The 19742-nt window shown below is 52.1% G+C and overlaps 2 protein-coding genes across 2 annotated transcripts; one reads left to right on the top strand and one right to left on the bottom strand.

Annotated features, from left to right (window-relative positions):
- Positions 1-9828: 9828 nt before the first annotated feature.
- Positions 9829-11701, bottom strand: LOC125100202 (histone H2A type 1-H). The gene is given in 3 exon segments (XM_053447848.1): positions 9829-10265; positions 10694-11256; positions 11259-11701. Coding segments are annotated over 2 exon segments (669 nt in total). The 5' UTR covers positions 11628-11701; the 3' UTR covers positions 9829-10265; positions 10694-10956.
- A 204-nt stretch (positions 11702-11905) lies between these two features.
- LOC125100203 (histone H2B type 3-B) lies at positions 11906-12398 on the top strand. Its single transcript, XM_047730159.1, has one exon. It carries the CDS (start codon positions 11941-11943, stop codon positions 12319-12321), a length of 381 nt encoding a protein of 126 aa, XP_047586115.1. The 5' UTR covers positions 11906-11940; the 3' UTR covers positions 12322-12398.
- Positions 12399-19742: the final 7344 nt, after the last annotated feature.

The following is a 19742-nucleotide window of genomic DNA, read 5'->3' as shown; positions in this document are numbered from 1 at the left end:
CTCTCTCTCTCTCTCTCTGCCTGCCTCTCTGCCTGCTTGTGATCTCTGTCAAATAAATTAAAAAATCTTTAAAAAAAAGACAACACACTTCACTACCCATTCATAAGTCAATCAGAGAAAGACCACTATCATATGATCTCCCTGATATGAGGAAGTGGAGCTGCAACGTGGGGTGGGGGGCGGGGGTTAGGAAAAGAATAAATGTAACAAGACGGGTCTAGGAGGGAGACAAACCTACATAGGAGATTCTTAATCTCACAAAACAAACTGAGGGTTGGGGGGTTAGGGGGTAGGGAGAGGGTGGTGGGGTTATGGACATTGGGGAACGTATGTGCTATGGTGAGTGCTGTGAAGTGTGTAAACCTGGCGATTCACAGACCTGTACCCCTGGGGCTAATAATATATGTTAATAAAAAACAACAACACACTTCATACTGGTTTCCTATGGCTGCCCTAACAAACCACCTGAAAGACGGCAGCTGGAAGCAAAGCCAGTTCCTTCTGTAGTTCTGCAGGCCAGAGGTCCTTGCTCAGCTGGGCCCCATTGAGGCTCATGAGCTCAAATCAAGGGATCCTTAGGGTTGCTCTCCTGACCCAGGGCTCCGGATAACCCGCCGCTCCCCCCCGCCACCAAGGCTCAGGGAGGCTACAGGCAGCCCCTCTGACTGCTAGCTGGCCCAGTGTGGGCTGTCTTTTCCCCCAGCCACGGCCCTCATTTCTTCTCTGGCTAGCCCGGGGTCCCCTGCGGCCTGGGGGGGTCCCATCCTCCCTCTGACTTCCAGTGTGTCTTGTGCTGCGTCTTTCTTACCCCAGCGGACAGAGCTCCCTCCTGGTAAGCTGCCTGTGATCAGCTTGGGAAATCTAGGATAATGTCCTTCTCCGCAGATCTGCAGCCTTCATGACAGCTGCAGGTCGGGCAGGAGCAGAGGAAGGGGTTGGGGTCTGGTTACCAGAGATGTCTCCACTCAGATTTTCCCTTAGGACATGTGGAGTTGTCCATCATTCAAACCAGTGAGGTTCTGTAGTAAACACGAGGCTCCTTCCTCCGTGGGTGGACCCGGGCATGTAAGCCAGGTTCATATGCTCACATGGACAGCCACAGATGGCTCAACCAAACAGGATATAACAAAGCTGGGACGTGTGTTGGTTTTGTGTTAGAAAAGTGACCTGGTGGGGTGCCTGGGTGGCTCAGTGGGTTAAAGCCTCTGCCTTTGGCTCAGGTCATGATCCCAGGGTCCTGGGATTGAGCCCCGCATTGGGCTGTCTGCTCAGCGGCGAGTCTGCTTCCTCCTCTCTCTCTGCCTGCTTCTCTGCCTATTTGTGATCTCCATCAAATAAATAAATAAAATATTAAAAAAAAAAAAGAAAGAAAAGTGACCTGGTGACACTGGGGTGTGTCAGACAGTCCTAACACAGAAGGGGTGTTGTGTCTGAGGCTCTCCAGGGCGGGAATATTTGCTTGCCTGAATGAATGTAGATACAATCATGGGGAACGCATGGGAAGTTGGAGTGAGCAGATGTTATGGTTGCATGGATACAAAATGTATTTGTTCACAGGGACGCCTGGGTGGTTCAATCGGTGAAGCATCTGCCTTCGGCTCAGGCGCAGGTCATGATCCCAAGGTCCTGGGATCGAGCCCTGCATTGGGATCTTTGCTCAGAGGGGAGCCTGCTGCTTCTTCCTCTCCCTCTGTCTACTGCTCTGCCTACTTGTGCTCTCTCTGTGTCAAATAGACAACAACAAAAATCCAAAATGTGTTCACGGAAGAATTCGTCTGCTCTCAGTAGAAAGAAATGAGAGGAATCATAAGTGTCAGCCTCCTGGGATGTATGCTACACACATAAATGGCCATGTCTTTGGTGAGGACCATACGACCAGGGTCATGCTAAACAAGGCGACCTCAAAGTATTTGTGGCTCAGACTCCAGAAGAACAAAAACACAGTTGACCCTGGAACAATGCAGGGGTTAGGGTGCTGATCCCATGAGCCCTTGAAAATCCATGTGTAACTTCGGATTCCCCTAAGACATTACTGCTAATAGCCCATTGTTGATGGGAAGTCTTTACTGATAACATCAATGGTCAGTGAACATATATTTTGTATGTTATATATATTATATACAGGATTCTTATAGCAAACTAGAGAAAAGAAAATGTCATTAAGAAAATCATAAGGAAGAGGGGCACTTGGGTGGCTCAGTGGGTTAAGCCTCTGCCTTCGGCCTGGGTCATGATCTCAGGGTCCTGGGATTGAGCCTCCCTTCCCTCCCGCCTGCTGCCTACTTGTGATCTCTGTCTGTCAAATAAATAAATAAAATCTTAAAAAAATTATAAAAAGAGAAAATCATAAGGAAGAGAAAATACATTCACAGTATTGTAATTATTTATAAAAAAAATCTGTGTCTAAACGGACCTGCACTGTTCAAACCCGTGTTGTTCAAGGGTCCACTGTAATTTGTTAAATAACTGGGTTTCCTTTAAAATCTGGGAAATTTCAAATGCATGCAAAAGTAGACAAAATAGTAAAATAGACTAGATTTCCGCAATTATCAGCCAAAGACCAATTTTTGCTCTTTTATATTTTTACCTTCCTCTGCCTCAGGTTATTTGGAAAAATAAAATGCAAAATATTGTCTCAATTCATGCATACATATTTTCCTGAGTTCCTAGGGCACCGCAGTTGACTAAAACACATTTGTTTAATATGTCAGGGTCATAATTAATGACGCTTCTCAACAAATGGCAGATCCTGTCTTCCAGGTGTTTTGTCAGTTACAAACCTTCTCAACAGTAGACTACACAGAGCTTATAAGCACTAATAAAGGAAAATTTTCAGCTTCTGCTCTGTGTAGGCCCCACTCCTGGGATACCAGGGAAGCTATACATTAACATTTACCAAGGTGAGGGACGCCTGGGTGGCTTAGTGGGTTAAAGCCACTGCCTTTGGCTCAGGTCATGATCCCAGGGTCCTGGGATCAAGCCCTGCATCAGATTCTCTGCTTGGCCAGGAGCCTGCTTCCCTTCCTCTCTCTCCGCCTGTCTCTCTGCCTACTTGTGATCTCTGTCTGTCAAATAAATAAATAAAATCTTTAAAAAAAAATTTGCCAAGGTGAAAGCGACTTGGTAAAACCTTAGAGCACAGGCTCTATTTCTGTCTCCAGCCTGCCTGTGGATGTCAGACTCACCCACAATCATGGGAGCCCATTCCTTAAAACACATCTCTCTCTGTTATCCTATTTCTTCAGCTTCTTGGAGAATCCCTGCTGAGAAAATCTGGAATTACCATACTCATTTGTCTTTCACCCCTGGTTGTAATAGGCCAAAGTCTTTCCTGGTGTGTTAGCTTCTTGGAGCTGCCCTAACAAATACCACAAACTGGGGGGCTTACAACAGGGTATAAGCAACCCCCCACTCCCCCCCACTCCATGCCTGAACTGGAGGCCAGAATTCCTAGATCAGAGGTTCATGGGGCCATGCTTTCTCCAGAGGCTCTAGGGGCAAATCCCTCCTGCCTCTTCCAGCTCCTGGGGGCTCCAGATGTCCCTCGGCCTGTGGCTACTCCAATCTCTGGATCCATGTTCACCTTTCCCCCACCATGTGTCCACCTCCCTCAGCCTTTCTTCCATCAAGAGACATATAGTTGCATTTAGGACCAGAAAGATCCAGGAGAAGCTCCTCCTGCCAAGATCCTTGATTTCCTCCCAGTTCCCACTCAAGATAGAGGCTACACCCAAGGTCAGTGGAGCAGGGGAGCTGCCCCCTGGGGTGAAGTGTGTGGCTTGAGATGGGGAAACATTTGCTGAACTCCAAGCAGCACAGGGAGGGTTAGTGCAGGGCAAGCCCACCTCAGATCAGGAGCAGAAACTAAGCAAAGATGCAGGAGAGAGATGCAGCTAGGAAGAGACGAGGGCACAGCACACTGGTGACCTCTCAAATTCACATTGCTACATGGAGTGACTCTGATGGAAAAAATATACAGATATCCCAGCTGGCTCTGCCAAAGGGAAAGGCCTGGTGAGAGTCATGTGGAAGAAAGGAATGCTCTCATCTTCTCTAGTGCCTCCCAAGAACCAGTTTTACCCAGTGTTGGTTGTGGGAAACTGTCGAGGACCCCCCAGCGATCCCAGGGCTCAGAAGATCAATCTGTCTCTGCAGGAGGGACACGGATGTCACCACGAGGAGAGAAAAGTGGCCAAGAGAAACAGGCATAGGAGAACATCAGTGACTACCTCCCCCCACCCCGCGGCCAGTGGGAGGGGCTTACCCCGCTCTTCACTGCATCTGCAATACTAATTTTCATCAAGACCAAAACCCCTTGGACTGTGGTTTCTGCACACCCTGAGTGCAAAAAACGTAAAACAAAATAGCTGAATTCATGTTTTGGGTAAACAAACAAACAACAACAACAGCAAAAAACACCACCTAAATCCAATCTGTGTTGGTCATCATCACTAAGTAATTCTCCCGGCCTCCAAGGATATTGCACGTCCCACTAATTTATGTCAGTTGTGCCCCTGTCTACCTGGAGACAACGTCAGATCCCACAGCGCGGGGCTCAGTCCTACAGGACCACCCCACCCCCGGATCCCACGCCAGTGGCAAGCCCATGTCCACGGTTAGCTAGAATGTTCAGCCTACACGAAGATTACAGCCATGAGACGGCAGAAGGATGTAAATGAGATGGTGTTGTATTCTAACCAATTTCGGTAAACAGGAAAGTGCTGACATACGTGGGTATTGGGTTCTCAAGCCCGTGTTTATCTGAACGCTCCGATGTGGACATGTGCGTATGCCTGTGGGCAGCAAAGAGGGAAACAAAGCGTGCACAAAGAAACGGTGCACTCCGAGCAGGGGGGAGGAGGGGAGAGACACAGCTGGCCGGTTGGGAGCTCGGGGTGCTGGCCGTGCTCCATCCCTGCGCGCACTGGAGCAGAGGCTTGAGGAGCCGTCACCGGACAGACAGAACGATCCCTTTCAGGAAGGGCGGGCGCACGGGGCGCTTACAGCAAAGGAATGCGCGTCCCTGAGAGAAATCAGTGACGTTCAGTACAGACGCCGGTCAGCATCCGCGACTGCGAGCCCAGGGGAGCAGCGGCGAGGCGGGGCGGCCGCCGGGCTCATGGTGGCGGTCAGCATCCCAAGGCCACCGGGGCGAATTCGCCTCCAATGCCGTCAGGCTGCAAAGGCTTCAGGGCTTCACCGCGAGAGTCTCGAGCACAGCCCGCGGGAGCCGGAGCCTCCGAGCCCTCAGTCAGCCTCGGCGCGCGCGCCACCAGCCGCCGGCGACCTTCCCCTGCGCCCCCGCGTTCCCGCATCCCGGCCTCTCTGCGCCCCCGCGTCCCCGGGCCCCTGCGCCCCCGCATCCCGGCCTCTCTGCGCCCCCGCGTTCTCGTGCGCCTCCTTATCCCTGAGCCCCCGCACCCCTGCATGCCTCCATCTCTGCACCCCCGCATCCTGGTATCCCTGCATCCTTTGCGCCATCGTATCCCCCCACCCCCACACCAGTATCCCGTCACTCCTGCCTCCCTGCCACCTGGCACCCCCAGCGCGTGTCCCCAGAGCTCCGCCGCTCTCAGGGATTCGCCAAACCTCCACATCGCGCGCTGCCTTCCCGGAACTAGAACCCTAAGATCGAGCATCGCCGCGGTGCGCCGCCGGGCGGAGGCACTAGGCCGGCCAGCGCCGCATCCTCGGGGAGCGGCCCAGAGATGGCGACCCCGCTCAGCAAGCCCTTGTCCCTTTTTCCATTTCAGCAAAAACGGCTGTGCACGCTGTCCCCGACTGCCTTGGTGGAGGCCGCGCCCTTCGCCAGAGCTCCCTCGCATCTCGGAGCCTGCGGGAGGGTGGCCCTCTTTCTTGAGTCCCTCGTTTTCTTTTCTTGGTGACTTCATCCCAAGGAAACCAGGCCTGGGTGCAGCCCCCCCCCCCCCCCCGACCGTTTTGGGGCAGCGGTAGCTTCAAGGGCTTTGGAGCCAGGTAGCTAGGGCTCTTCTGGCCGGACAGCACCAGGCATGTGCAGATGGCCGCGTATCCCACGCAGATGTGCACCCAGTGAATGGCACACCTGTAGGGGCGCTCGTCACGCCGCTCCTCTCCACGTGCACAGGTATCCTTGGGAATCAGGGCACCCAGGCTTTGTCCTGCCATGGGGGAGCTCTGAGAGTCCATGGTGAGGGGTAGTCGGGCTCACCTGCCTGGGGGTAGCTGGAGGCTAATGTGCCTTCCAGTTCGCTGCAGGTATTGGCACGGAAGGGCTTGCAGGCCCATCAGAGCACTCAAACAGGTGGATTTTTAAGTCCATTGAAAACTCCCAGCAGAAGCAAGAGCAAGAGATGGTGTCAGTGGGGAGGAAGTCTGCCCCTCCCAACCCCAGGCACGCCTGTCCGGTGTCCCTGTGTCCCTTCCGACCCCAGGCATGCCTGTCCCATGTCCCTGTGTCCCTCCTGACCCCAGGCACACCTGTCCCGTGTCCCTCCCAACCCCAGGTACACCTGACCGTGTCCCTTCCGATCCCAGGCACGCCTGTCCCATGTCCCATCGCTCCCCACTGCCTCAGCCTGCCCATTGATGCTGGGGCCACCACCAGGTGCTGGGCCCATGCACACAGGTGTGGTGTCCCTGCCACGCTGGACAGGCTCACCTGTGGAGAGTCCCAGAGGTGGCTGACTAAGACCTAATGGAAACTGAGTGTCTCCAGCGTGATTGCTTAGTGCCTACTGCATACTTACTTATCCTATTTAGTGCCTTCTGTATACTTTACACTCACGAATACTTAGCGACCAGATGCCTCACATTGGACTACCTTGTGTCTTGGTTCTCTTGTATCTTTAAGCCCCACTCACTCTCCTCACCTTTATCTACACTCCCATCTTAGGAAATTCATCCATTCCCCTCCTGCACCCCAGCTGCCCACTTTTATTTCTTTGTCTTTCCCGGGAGAATGGAACATTCTAATGTAATAGAACAGGTGCTCCCCCTGGGAAGCTGCAGCCAGGCTGAGGAAATGGGAGTGCAGAGAGCGGAATGAATGGCCAAAGGGAGGCCTGGCCTGCCCAGAAGCCAAGAGTGCTTCTTCACTGTGGAGTGCATGTTTGTATCTACCGCCTGATCCAGGATGACCTTCTCATCTCGAGATCTTTTCATGACACCTGCAGAGACCCTGTCCCCAAATAAGATCACACTAACAAGTTCTGGACATTAGAATGGGGTCATATGTATTTTGGTGGTGAGGGCACTACAGGTGGGCTCCAGGACTCTCCACAGACAGGACCTGCCTCCCGACATTCCCCATGTGCTGATGGTTTCCACGTGGGCGAACCTGGCTGGGGGGACCATGAGGAGGTGCCGCCATGGGGGTGTGCCTCTGGTGGAGGGTGCAGGCTGGCTGCCAGGAGAGGGGAGCACTCCCTGGTAGCAGGGTGGGAGCCTGCATCTCCGGGAAGGCAGCTGCCAGGGATGGCATTTGGGCCACACCGCTGCCCTGGCTGGAATGAGAGCAGGAGGAGAGAGGACACCTCTCGTTGAGCCCCAGGACCCGCGGTGGATGACAGCATGGCTCTCATGGACGGTGGAGGTTTCTTCAAACTGGGTACCCAGCAAGCCTCAAGACTTGTTGTGAACCCCAGCATGGGCCATGAGTCCCATTGTGCAGGCTGGGCCTCAGGGGACTCTGTCCTTGGGGGACAGCGTGAGGAAGTTGAACTATCCTTGGAGAGAGCCTAGATACAGGAAGACACAAGGCCCCCAGGGTTGCGATGGGGGCTCTCTGGAGCAGAGCTTTCCTAGGTGACTTCACATCAACCACTGACCTACCAGATTAACACCCCTCCGGCTCCCCCCAACCCCCAGACCCTCCACAGCAGAGATACTCGGGGCTGTTCCATCATGCTGCAGGAGAAAACTGGCAAGACAGGATCCAAGTAGGGCTGTCCGGGCCTGGGGTGAGCTGCGGACGGGGCAGTGGGTAAGGAAAGGCGTCTTGGAGGCCTGAGGGCAGTGCTGGCAGGAGGGGTGGTCATGGGCCCCATGCTCTCAGGGGAGGAGGGGGGCGCCAGGACGTGGTCTCCCCAGAGAGCTGCCTGGGACTCAGCCACCCCCACGGAGGGGGGTGGGCAGAGCGGCGGATGCAATTCTAAAGGTTTTGCTGGGTGGGCACGGAGAGAAGAGCAAAGTCTCGGTGAAGCTTGGTGAACAGTGCGTGGAAACAGACCCTCCTGGGAGCAGGTGGTCAGTTCTGGTGACCAGGCCTGGGACCTCCATGTGCAGGAGAGCAGCATGGGGGTGGAGCAGCTGAGCTCTGCCCAGACCTGACAGCTCTCTAGCTGGGCTACCCGTCCTCCTCAGGGCGTGTCCCCTAACACTCTAGTTCATGGTCCAAGTGAATATGTAAATTGAGGGGGTCCTTTACGCTTGTTCACTTGGCAGTCTTTTTTAAATTTTAGGAAATTTTTATTTTTTCATTTTTAAAAAAAATTTTTCATTTTTAAAAGATTTTATTCATCTACTTGAGAGAGAGAGAGAGAGAGAGAGAGATCACGTTCGGGGGGGAGAGGCAGAATCTGGGAGAGGGAGAAGCAGCGGCCCCCCGAGCAAGGACCCCAATGTGGGACTGCTTCCCAGGACCCGGGGATCATGATCTGCGCCAAAGGCAGACATTTCACTGAATGAGCCCCCACCCCCGCCCCCCTTGGGAGATTGTTGACCACATTGGAAGTGGACAGAGCAGGGAGGAGCTACCCGATGTGGGGCAGGGGCTGGGACAGACCCATCCAGGCCCAGGAGAGGGGCAGGTTGAGTGATGGAACCTGGCCCAAGGGAGCAGAGAATTCCAGAAGCTGGGAGCACTTTCCTGGCCGTGGTTGTGAATGTTACTGCATTCTTCCTGTGGGACTTTGTACCTCCCGGGCTCTCCTTTCTCAATAAACTACTCGCCCCGCAGGGACGTGGGGAACATGGCAGAGGTAATCCCAAGCAGAGGTAATCCCAAACCGGGGGATCGGGTACATGGGACTTGCCATAGTGAGCCGGGAACAGGCCTCCGATCTCCAGGCTCGTAGAGGCTAGCGGTCTGCCCCATCTCCCCTCCTTCCCCAGCCCCTGGCAAGCATGGATCTCCTCCCCACCTGTATGGCCCCATCCATTCTGGCTATTTTTTAGACATGGGATCACACCCCATGTGGCCCTTTTGTCTGGCTTCCCTGGTAGACGTGTTTTCGACGCTCATTCTCATGGTAGCACAGGCCAGTGCCACACTGTGGTTGAATGGTGTTCCACAGTTCACTTACATATTTGTCTGTGGGGACGTTTGGGCTGTTTCTGGCTTTGGGAACATACAAGTCACTAAGTCATTGTGGGTACCTGGGCGTGGGACTGCAGGGCCATGTGCTGCTTTCTTATGGAAGCGAGGGTCTGAGGGGCTTCCTGTTGCACAGGTGGGCAGCTCTGAGCATTTTACCACATATCTGAGCCAGGTAAGCCCTGACAGATGATCGATCAGACACTAGACTGGAGCTGTGCAGTTGAACTTTCGGCGAGGACGGTGCTGTTCTGTTCCCTTGCTTTCCAATGTGAGGCTGCTGGCCATAGGCAGCCAGGACACCTGAGAAACTGCACCCTTGTGTTCAATTTTAAATCAGTGACCCCCGAACAGCTCTGGTGGCTTCTTGGTCTCTACAGGGGACAGCTCAGCCTTGGAGATGACAGACGAAGGGCTGCCTCTAAGAACAGTGTCCGCCCCCCACCACTGCACAGCCTCCCTCTTCGTGTCCCACTTCTGGAATAAAAAATCGGGAGCTCCCCAGAGAGACTTGGCAGACCTCAGCGCCCTGCCCCTGAAAATTCAGCATTTCTTAAATGCCACGGAGGGGTTTGATGACATACAATGACCTACATCAATATCAATGCATAAACACAAATTTCTGCTAGAACTGAAGACTGTCGCTGGACACACGATGGCCAGCTCAATCTCCAGAAGGCTCTCTAGTGTCTGGGACTTCCTTGCAGCTTGTGTGCCTGACATGGGGCCTGCTGATACATGTGCTCTGCTATGTTCCTCCGCTGCAGTGGAGTCCTGTGTTCTGGTCCACGTGGATAGGTCACGCTTGTACACCCTGGGTGTGAATTTCTTCCACAGCATGAGACTATTTTCCTAAGACCAGCAGATGTGTGCTGAGCTCCAGATGGTGTCTAGGGAGCCCTGGTTGAGTAGACCTCATTTTAGGAAGTACAAATTATATAATCCTGAATTGTCTCACCGCCTTTCTTTACTGCTATAAAAAAATTAATGAAAATAAAGATAATGATAGTAGAAGTAACAAGTGATCAGACTGTGCCAGACACCGTCTTAAAGAAATTATTACGAATCAACCAGTGAATCCCTCCGCCCCCACGACTTGGCCAGGACCCTTGGGATTGTCCAACTCCTTTATTACACCACGTGGAGCTCGTGGACAGTCCCCTTCCGAAATAGCCACACCTATATTACATGATCTGATAATAATATTCACTTTACACGGACTTAAGTCACAAACCTAGTTTTCCTGACCAAACTCAGTGGACAAATTAGCTTATTCTCTCATTTTAGCTATCAGCCTAAGGGACTCGGATTCAGGTTTCACCAACCCAGACTGAACAATCTTAATTCTTTTAAACATTCTATTTACAGTAACATTTTCTTTAAAAAGTTAACACTCACCTTAAAAATGGTTTCTTAGAAAAGATTGCAAACGCCTCTAGAACAGGAACCCTTTCCGAGACCCTCATGTTCAGATCAGATCGGAACTCGGATGGTTTCCAAAAACTTCGAAACATCGTCCCGCTCAAGCACCTTCACATTTTTAAATGTAAATCTTAAGGTTTACGTGGCCCCTTCTCTCCACTAAGGACGCTTCTCCAGTACCCAGTGAACCCACCGGGTTCTGCAGGCCCGGAGTGGGCAAGCGGCCTGTCCCTGGCGTCTCAACGTGGCCCAGTAGCACAGGAACAAGCACCCTCACGGCGAGCGGTAGCTTGGGGTGAGGGCGGCCACGTGTTCGTCCGCACCCGCGGCTGCACACCAGCCCGGATCATGTCTCGTGTCAGGTTCCCCGTGCGCCCAGGAGAACGCAGCCCTAGGACAAGGAACGGAAGCGTGTTCAGTGCGGCTCTTTTCGTGAGGCTGGGGGTGGCTCTGAAAAGAGCCTTTGGTGTCACGGGGCCCCTGGGGGCGCGGCCGTTACCGGCCCACCTCCGCGGCCTCACTTGCCCTTGGCCTTGTGGTGGCTCTCGGTCTTCTTGGGCAGCAGCACGGCCTGGATGTTGGGCAGCACGCCGCCCTGCGCGATGGTGACGCGGCCCAGCAGCTTGTTGAGCTCCTCGTCGTTGCGGATGGCCAGCTGCAAGTGGCGCGGGATGATGCGCGTCTTCTTGTTGTCGCGCGCCGCGTTGCCCGCCAGCTCCAAGATCTCGGCCGTCAGGTACTCGAGCACGGCCGCCAGATACACGGGCGCGCCGGCCCCGACCCGTTCGGAGTAGTTGCCCTTGCGGAGCAGGCGGTGGACGCGGCCCACCGGGAACTGCAGGCCGGCCCGCGACGAACGTGACTTGGCCTTGGCGCGCGCCTTGCCGCCCTGCTTGCCTCGGCCAGACATCTCCAAGTCGGGCGCGGGGAGAGAAAAAACCTGAAAGAAGACGCCCGAAGCAACGAGGCCCCTAGGCCCCGTGAGCCCTTATATATGGTCCAGAGGTAGCCTAGCCGGCCTCGTCCGATTGGATAGCGACAGGCACCAGTCAGAAGAGGAGACCGCCATCCCCTAATTTGCATGCGCCTTTTTCCAGTGGTGACGTGACGTAGCACTTGAGCCTATCAGGAACGAGGAACTCTGGATCCTTCATTTGCATACGGGACGTATAAATAGAGTTGCTCCGGCTTCCTTTTCTTTTTGTTTGGAGAGATCTGCAGCCATGCCTGATCCGTCCAAATCGGCGCCCGCGCCCAAGAAGGGCTCCAAGAAGGCCGTCACCAAGGCGCAGAAGAAGGATGGCAAGAAGCGAAAGCGAAGCCGCAAGGAGAGCTACTCCATCTACGTGTACAAGGTGCTCAAGCAGGTGCACCCCGACACCGGCATCTCGTCCAAGGCCATGGGCATCATGAACTCCTTCGTCAATGACATCTTCGAGCGCATCGCCAGCGAGGCCTCCCGCCTGGCTCACTACAACAAGCGCTCCACCATCACGTCCCGCGAGGTGCAGACGGCCGTGCGCCTGCTGCTGCCCGGCGAGCTGGCCAAGCATGCCGTGTCCGAGGGCACCAAGGCTGTCACCAAGTACACCAGCTCCAAGTGAGGCGCGCTGGCCGCCCCGGAACCCAAAGGCTCTTTTCAGAGCCACCCACACAATCGAAAAAGGGTTTCGAACACGGTTTAGGATTGTCACGTGGACCAATTACGTTTTGTGCGTCCTAGCGGTTTCCTGGTGGTTGGGGATGTGTGCGTGCGCACGTTTGTGAGTGAGTGTGAGCAAGAATGTGGAGCTATTCTGTGCGGAGTTCTGGGACGGGAATCCTGGCCAGGCGTTCAAGGATCCCATGTCCACCCTCCCCTTTTTTGGGGGCTATTCACGCGTCACCAGTGGAAGTCGGAGCCTTGAGCTTCTGCGTCCTCTGGTGGCTGCAGAGTGTATTCCGGCCTTTGCGCGCGTGGACTCCTAGGCTCTGCGCGTGGCGTGCGCCTGTGGGTGAGGGGCGCGGGGCACCTCCTGGAGGCTCTCGTGCCTACCGTCCCTCCCCAGTGTCCCTGATGAATGAACCCCGGAGGTGAGGACTCTGGTTGCCTAGCCCGGGCGGTAGCGCCTGGAGTTGCTTCCTTACCCACACCAGATGTCGTCATTCCTGCCTGGATCAGATCTCGTCATCTCCCCCCTGGACCAGACCTCGTCATCCCTGCCTGGACGAGGCGTCGTCATCCTGGAGCGGTGAACGGTTCCGGGAGAGTGTTTGCGTGGCTGGATCTTGCAGCGGCAGAATGTTTGGAACCGAAAGGGAAATGGAAGCGTCCCTGTGCGCGGGAGCCAGATGTAATAAGACGAAACTTGCGGGTAGCTGTAAGCTATGTGGGGATGGGGGGACATCAGCTCAAGATGTCTGTAATCCTCTGTAATTCCACCTTTTCTGAACAAATTAGCTCCTTTCCTTCTCAGCTACACTTTTATTTTTTGGGAAGCGTCAGTGACACAGAAGTCCCCCTTTGAATTTAGGGCATTTAATTTGGAAATTGTCTTCTTGGCTCAGAGAAAGCGCTTTGGCACAAAGAGTCTTCACTTGGGAGAAGACGTCGCTTTTCCTGTTGCTTCGCTTGGCTTTTCTTATTTGCAAATAAGAGATGCTCAACAATCGCTTTCCTTGAGCCGTTTTGATGGATTGAAAGGACGTGTCTTCGGCTCAGGCAGGGAACACGTAACACACAATGAAAGATAACAATCGTGTTTTTGCAAATCATCTCTTCAAAGGAAGCCGGTTGGGTACCGGCCTGGGGGGTGGTAGGGGGTGTCTGAGGAGGGAACCGCCCCAGCGCTGAAGCCCACCCACCCATTCCTTCTGCGTGGGTCCAGGCTAAACGGATTGAAAACCTCACACGTTTTTCGGTTGGCATCTAAAATATTTTTTTCCTTAGTTCTAATAGTTAACAAGGACACAAATCCCAACACAGGACGTTTTAAAAAGCAAAATGGACAACAACCAAAAATTTTAAAGAAATGTCTGAATATTTGTAAAGTTCTTGAGCTTTTATACGTTTTCAAAATCTTTTTTATTGAGGACACACGATCTTTTCAAGGTATCTATTGAAATAGCGATTCGATACCATAATTCATAAAACACGTGATCAAATTCTTGGTTAACGCTGAGTCTAGATGATCTTTTTTTCTCCCTGAACTCATTCCCATTGCACTTCTTGGAATTTCACCCAAATATAAGATATATTTTTAAGTGTTTTATCCACGACCTTTCTTTATCCAGAAAATAATAAATAAATAAGAGATATGTAAATTATAACTTAAAAATTTTTGTGGGTGACAAAAAGTGTTTAAAAAATCATCTGGACAGTACATAATTGCTGAAAACATGTTTTGGTATATAAGCATCAAATATAATTATAAGTAATTCTCAATCAGAATATTAGTGACACCTACGTCATTCAGTGAGATTGATGGGTTCTCCTTACCTTGTAGGCTCCCTTTATGCATTCACGGGCACATACAGTATTGTCGTGGTTACAATTACAGTGGTTACAGTGACAGTGGTGTGCCTCCTCGCTTTCCCTTTACTTTTTTTTTTTTTTTTAGCTACATGCTCTGAAACAATATTTACAAACAAAACAAAACAAACACCCAAACAAACCCATATATACAGAAATTTCATCATGGCTATTTTACTCAAATCTCTCCCTCCTAGTTATAATTCCAAAATTTGAAAACAGTGATTTTTCATCAACATCAACACTTGTCAAGAGATATCTGATTCATAATGAGCTCTACAGAATCCAGCCCTCCACTGTGAAGCAGGGTTGTCCTGGGTGGGGGGTGGGGTCTGTGCCCTCAGCCCTCTACTCAGGTGGACTAGGAGTCTATCTCGAGCACTTCTGGTAACAGGAAACTAGTCTCCCAGATCCACGATTCTCTGCCTGACTAATGAGCTTAAGAAATAGGTTTAATAAAATGAAACTTGTCTCCAGCAGTGTGTGATTGGGCTAGCAGTAGGCAATAAAAATAAAATAGAAGCTGAAGAAACAATTCTCAAATACAATGGCATGAAAATGTCTTGTTCTGGATAATGCAAAATGCAGATTAATTTCTCAGTCTTTTCACTGCTCTGGTACACACACTTCATTATCATGAAAAAAACAAAGGAAAAAAAAAAAAGACTGCATCTGTGTGCTCTACAGTAGGGTGGAGGCTACAGAGAAAGCCAGCAGCAGCCCCAGACAGAGAATGGGCCTGGTTGGGCCCTCTCCTCCCAGCGCATCTATAAAGGAAGATGCAGGGTGTTGAGAATTTATAATCAAGAAATGGAGGGAAATTGAGTACAGAGCCCACGTTTGTAATAGGGCTACAGCAGAGAAAGAGAAATGTTATTTACATTAAGCTGGAGGTTGGAGGAAATGCGGACAATGCGGGGTACTGACAGTGCATAGGCTTGGAGAGGGAGGGCCCAACACAGTGGTGGAATCCTCTGGGTTTGAGATCATGAAATAAACGCTCAGATCTGGAAGGCACTGGAGGAATTCCGCAGGTTTCTGTCTGAGGTGCATTTAAGAGCACTCCCCTCCACGCATCTCAGCTAAAAATTTCAAGTCAAATTTGCTAATTACTATGGAATAAACCAGAGATGGAGCAGCAGGGGCTATCCCTTTAATAAAATCTACAAAAGCAAACAATCTGCTGTATAAGAGGTTAAATGTTGATGGGAGCGTGGCAGTTGATGGAGATGGCCAGAGTTCCCTAGGGGACAAGAATCAGGGCAAGGCCCACCTGAGGGAATTGAGGGTGGAATCCAAATCCTGGGAGGCCTGCTGGCTTTCAGAGACAGAATGCTCTTGGAGGTGTTCTTTGTAGTTTGGGAGTCATTAGAACAGCGGGATGTTTTTTAGGGTGAGGGCAGCTTGACCTGTCAGGCCTAGTGCTTTGGTTATGAAGGAGGCAAATTATACCTTCTTTGCATATGGTTTACTTCGTTGTTTTGTTTTGTTCTTAAATGACTTCCATTCGTTTTGTTAAAAGGCTCTTTCCACTGGGTGTTACATGAAACTGGTAAGTTATTAAAATCTACATCTGACACTGATGATATACTACATATAAGTTGGCTAACTGAATTTAAAAAAAAAACTAAAACAAAAATGCTCTTTCAAGGTTTACTGGGCTTCTGTTAAAAGTATACACGTTTTTTGAAAAAAGAATGAGCAATGTCCTACTAGGATTTTTAGCGGAGTAGGAGGGAGGAGGGCACAATCTGCCATTTTCATTCTTTCCAGCAGAAACGCGTAGTCCGCATAAAAAACTACTTAAACCCAAGACTCCTGGTTTTGTCCAGAAGCTTCTGGGTCTAGTGAGGCAACGGGAACAGGCGCCCAGCCAAGGCTGCGCCACAACACCCAGGGCCTCACTCATGTCGCGCCCATCGTACCTGATCTCACCATTCAGGGACAGGGGGATTGCTGGTGGGGAGGGTGGTCCGAGGACTTCCTGGAGGTGATGCTCACCCTCACCCCACCGGGTCCCCGCCTAAAGCCAAGGCGCCCTCCCTCTTCCGCTGCTGGCTCGCTGGAGACTGACCCAAGAAGCTTTTGCAGGGTACGCGCCTTTGAAGGAGCTCGGCTTTGGCCGGGTCTTGTGCCCCAGTTCCCCCATGGAACAGCCCCTCACAATCAGACCGGATGGCAAGCTCCCTTCTGCGCCCAGAGGCGGCTCTGAAAAGAGCCTTTGGGTTCCGGGGCGGCCGGCGCGCCTCACTTGGAGCTGGTGTACTTGGTGCCAGCTCGCCGGGCAGCAGCAGGCGCACGGCCGTCTGCACCTCGCGGGACGTGATGGTGGAGCGCTTGTTGTAGTGAGCCAGGCGGGAGGCCTCGCTGGCGATGCGCTCGAAGATGTCATTGACGAAGGAGTTCATGATGCCCATGGCCTTGGACGAGATGCCGGTGTCGGGGTGCACCTGCTTGAGCACCTTGTACACGTAGATGGAGTAGCTCTCCTTGCGGCTTCGCTTTCGCTTCTTGCCATCCTTCTTCTGCGCCTTGGTGACGGCCTTCTTGGAGCCCTTCTTGAGCGCGGGCGCTGAGCAAGAGGGTTCCGGCCTGGCGTGGGGGGTAGGGGCGGCGAGCCAGGCGGATGGGGGCTGCAGCGGGATAGGGGACGGATGGGGATGGCGGCGGGACGGGCGGGACGGCCACCGAGGCGGATAGGGGCGGCGGCAGGGCAGGGGCGAAAGCGGGACGACGGGCGACGGCGGCCGAGGCGGGGCGGGGACAACGGAGGCTGAGGAGGGGGCGGCCGGGCCCGGGAACTCGCTCAAGGAGGCGGGACGAAGTGGAGGCCTCCACATGCGTAGGCTGGGCCGGCAGCGCTTTTTATCGTCTCATATTCAAATGAAGGCTCCAAATCGCTGGAATCAGATTGGACAGCTGGCAGCGCGCTGAGAAGGTTTGCAAATAGAAGATGCCGGCTCTTCTTTTCTATTGGACGGTAATCCAGCCAATCCAAAGACGCGGCGCCGCGCGCGGGGAGTCAGGTTGAGCTTCTTTGTTCCAGGCTAGAGGGGCTTCTTTGTTTGGTCGTAGGTTCTCGAAGGGACCGAAAACGAAGGGTATACGAATAGTAAAATAAAGAAGTAAAACCCGGTCTAACCCTGCGTCTCCATCACCTCCAGTCAAGGGGCAAGCGCACTTCTGAGGCCAAAGGCTGGGGAGGAGAAGCTGATCCTTATTGAGCGGAGGGGAATGGGAATAACTCGACTATTTACTTCCCATCGTTTCCTCCCCCACTCCACCCCCTCCGCGAGGCCAGTTTAAGAGCTCATGAGCAAATCCAAAGGACTTCTTAGGAAACACTTAAAATACAGTAAGGTACTTCTCTTGGAATGCAGCTGCAGGGCGACTTTCAGCTGGAGGGAGGAAATGAATCTGTGTCAAGGGAAATAGCCCTCCTTCCAGTTGCTTCTTTCAAGGCTGACTCCTCCCTTCTGCAGTGACAGGTACACGGTAAGGGCTTGATACATAGGATCTCATCGAGTCTGCTAAAATATGTTACGCTTAGGGGCACCTGCCGGGAGCAGTGGGTTGAGCTGGACTCTTGGTTTTGGCTTAGGTGGGGATCTGGGGTCGTGATCTAGGGTCGTGATTTAGGGTTGTGATCTCTGGGTGGTGGAATCCAGGCCCTCAACTGGATGCTCAAGGGATTGTCTTCTTGAAGATTCTTTCCCCCTGCCCACCCCCCCCTCGTGGGCACACGTCGGGGGTCCACTCTCTCTCTCTCTCAAAGAAATAAATCTTTAAAAAAATCCCACGGTCAAATGCTAGTGTTCTCTAACTAAGCCTTTCACTAGAACACAGGCTTATGGAACTGTTAAAAGATAAGCTGAGGCCTATTAAAAATGTTAATTTGTTTGAGCAAAAATGGGTGAGAATCAGGCAGAATCCAATTGAACAGATATAAAGGAGTTCCAAGGAGCAGTACAAAATGAAAAACATGTATAGATAGAACTCAACGTGAACAAGAAGTCACATAAAGCAAAGAAAGCATTATTGCAAGGTCAATTTCCTTTTACAGGACAGCAGGGGCCTATCATCTCACTGGTGCTGATCTCAGGATTCCTGACAGGCTCCATCCTGGGAGAGCTGACACTTTCAAAACACTGGGTCTTGCTTAGGTGTTGTGGCCCTTAGCATAAGGCACTCCATTTTGGACCTATTGTCTTGTTTTTATCAGAAGTTACCAGTCCTTGAGTTGTCTCCTCATTTAATTAATTCCTATTGTAAAGTTTTGCAGGCGAGGTAAACACAACACCAGGCGAGGTAGGCACAAGGCAAGATTTATTTATTTATTTATTTTTTTAAAGATTTTATTTATTTATTTGACAGACAGAGATCACAAGTAGGCAGAGAGGAAGGCAGAGAGAGAGGAGGAAGCAGGCTCTCCGCTGAGCAGAGAGCCCGATGTGGGACTCGATCCCAGGACCCTGGGATCATGACCTGAGCTGAAGGCAGAGGCTTTAACCCACTGAGCCACCCAGGCGCCCCAACAAGGCAAGATTTATTAAAGTCACTCTCCAGTGAAGTTTCAGGGCTCAGGAGAAGGGGAGACAGGAAAGTCACTCCAGGAGGAGGTGGGCACTCTCTGGCAAGGTTCAGTGAAGTCGTGCTGGGAGGGAGTCGGCTGGGTCTTCTATGTGGCCGAGGCAGGGCATGGGTTCACATCCATACATGGTAAGGTATTTGGTGATCGGAGGGTATGGGGGTGGGTGTGCTGATACTTCTGTTTCATGCATAGGTATTGGGTTACCTATGGAGATGTGACCTGGGCATACATTCTTCTGGTGGGAGAGTGGAGGGTTAAGGAAGCTGGGGGGAGGGCTGGAAGATGGCGACCCCTGCGGTCATTTCTATCGTTCCGCCTGCATTCCCGGAGCCACCGACCCAACACCTATGTTGTGCCTGAGTTTTCGCGTCTGAGAGACCACCAAGGAGCCAAGCACCGATGCAATCACACGAGGATTTATTTGACAAGCTTAAGCTTGGGCCCAAGTATACCCGACACAATGGAGTAGGGACTTGGACCCTGAACCAGATTACAGTCAGAGTTTTTAAAGGCAGAGTAGGGGTGGACTCGGGGGTAGGTGAGGACAAAGGGGATTAAGTCTCTAAGGAATTTTGGAAGCAAGGTCTCCAGGACCTTGAGGGGCTAGCTATTGTTGGGAGAAAGATTATTTATTACCAATAATAAAAATCTTCTCGTGAGACCCTTTAGATGTATATCCGTGGGCCATATACTTGGGAATGATTCTCGACACTATCTTGGAGGTTTAGAGATAAAGGAATTGTTAAAGTAGACTTACAGGATCCTGGTTGGACCTGTTGGGGTAAGGGGTTGGTCAGGCTAGGATTGTCCTTAGCAAAACCTCAAGGTGAGGACAGTTAAGTCCCCAGGGGAGATCCACTCTGTCTGTTTCAGGGGCTTGTCAGTAGGTAAGGAATTTTAATGACTTTTTATCTTCAGCACCT

The sequence above is a fragment of the Lutra lutra genome, chromosome 5 (genome assembly GCF_902655055.1).
Source record: "Lutra lutra chromosome 5, mLutLut1.2, whole genome shotgun sequence".
Taxonomy (NCBI): Eukaryota; Metazoa; Chordata; class Mammalia; order Carnivora; family Mustelidae; genus Lutra; species Lutra lutra.
This window is presented reverse-complemented; position numbering and strand designations above follow the sequence as displayed.

Bases quoted from the DNA above. Each gene is read 5' to 3' on its own strand.
- LOC125100203 (XM_047730159.1), top strand. From the start codon at position 11,941: ATGCCTGATCCGTCCAAATCGGCGCCCGCGCCCAAGAAGGGCTCCAAG.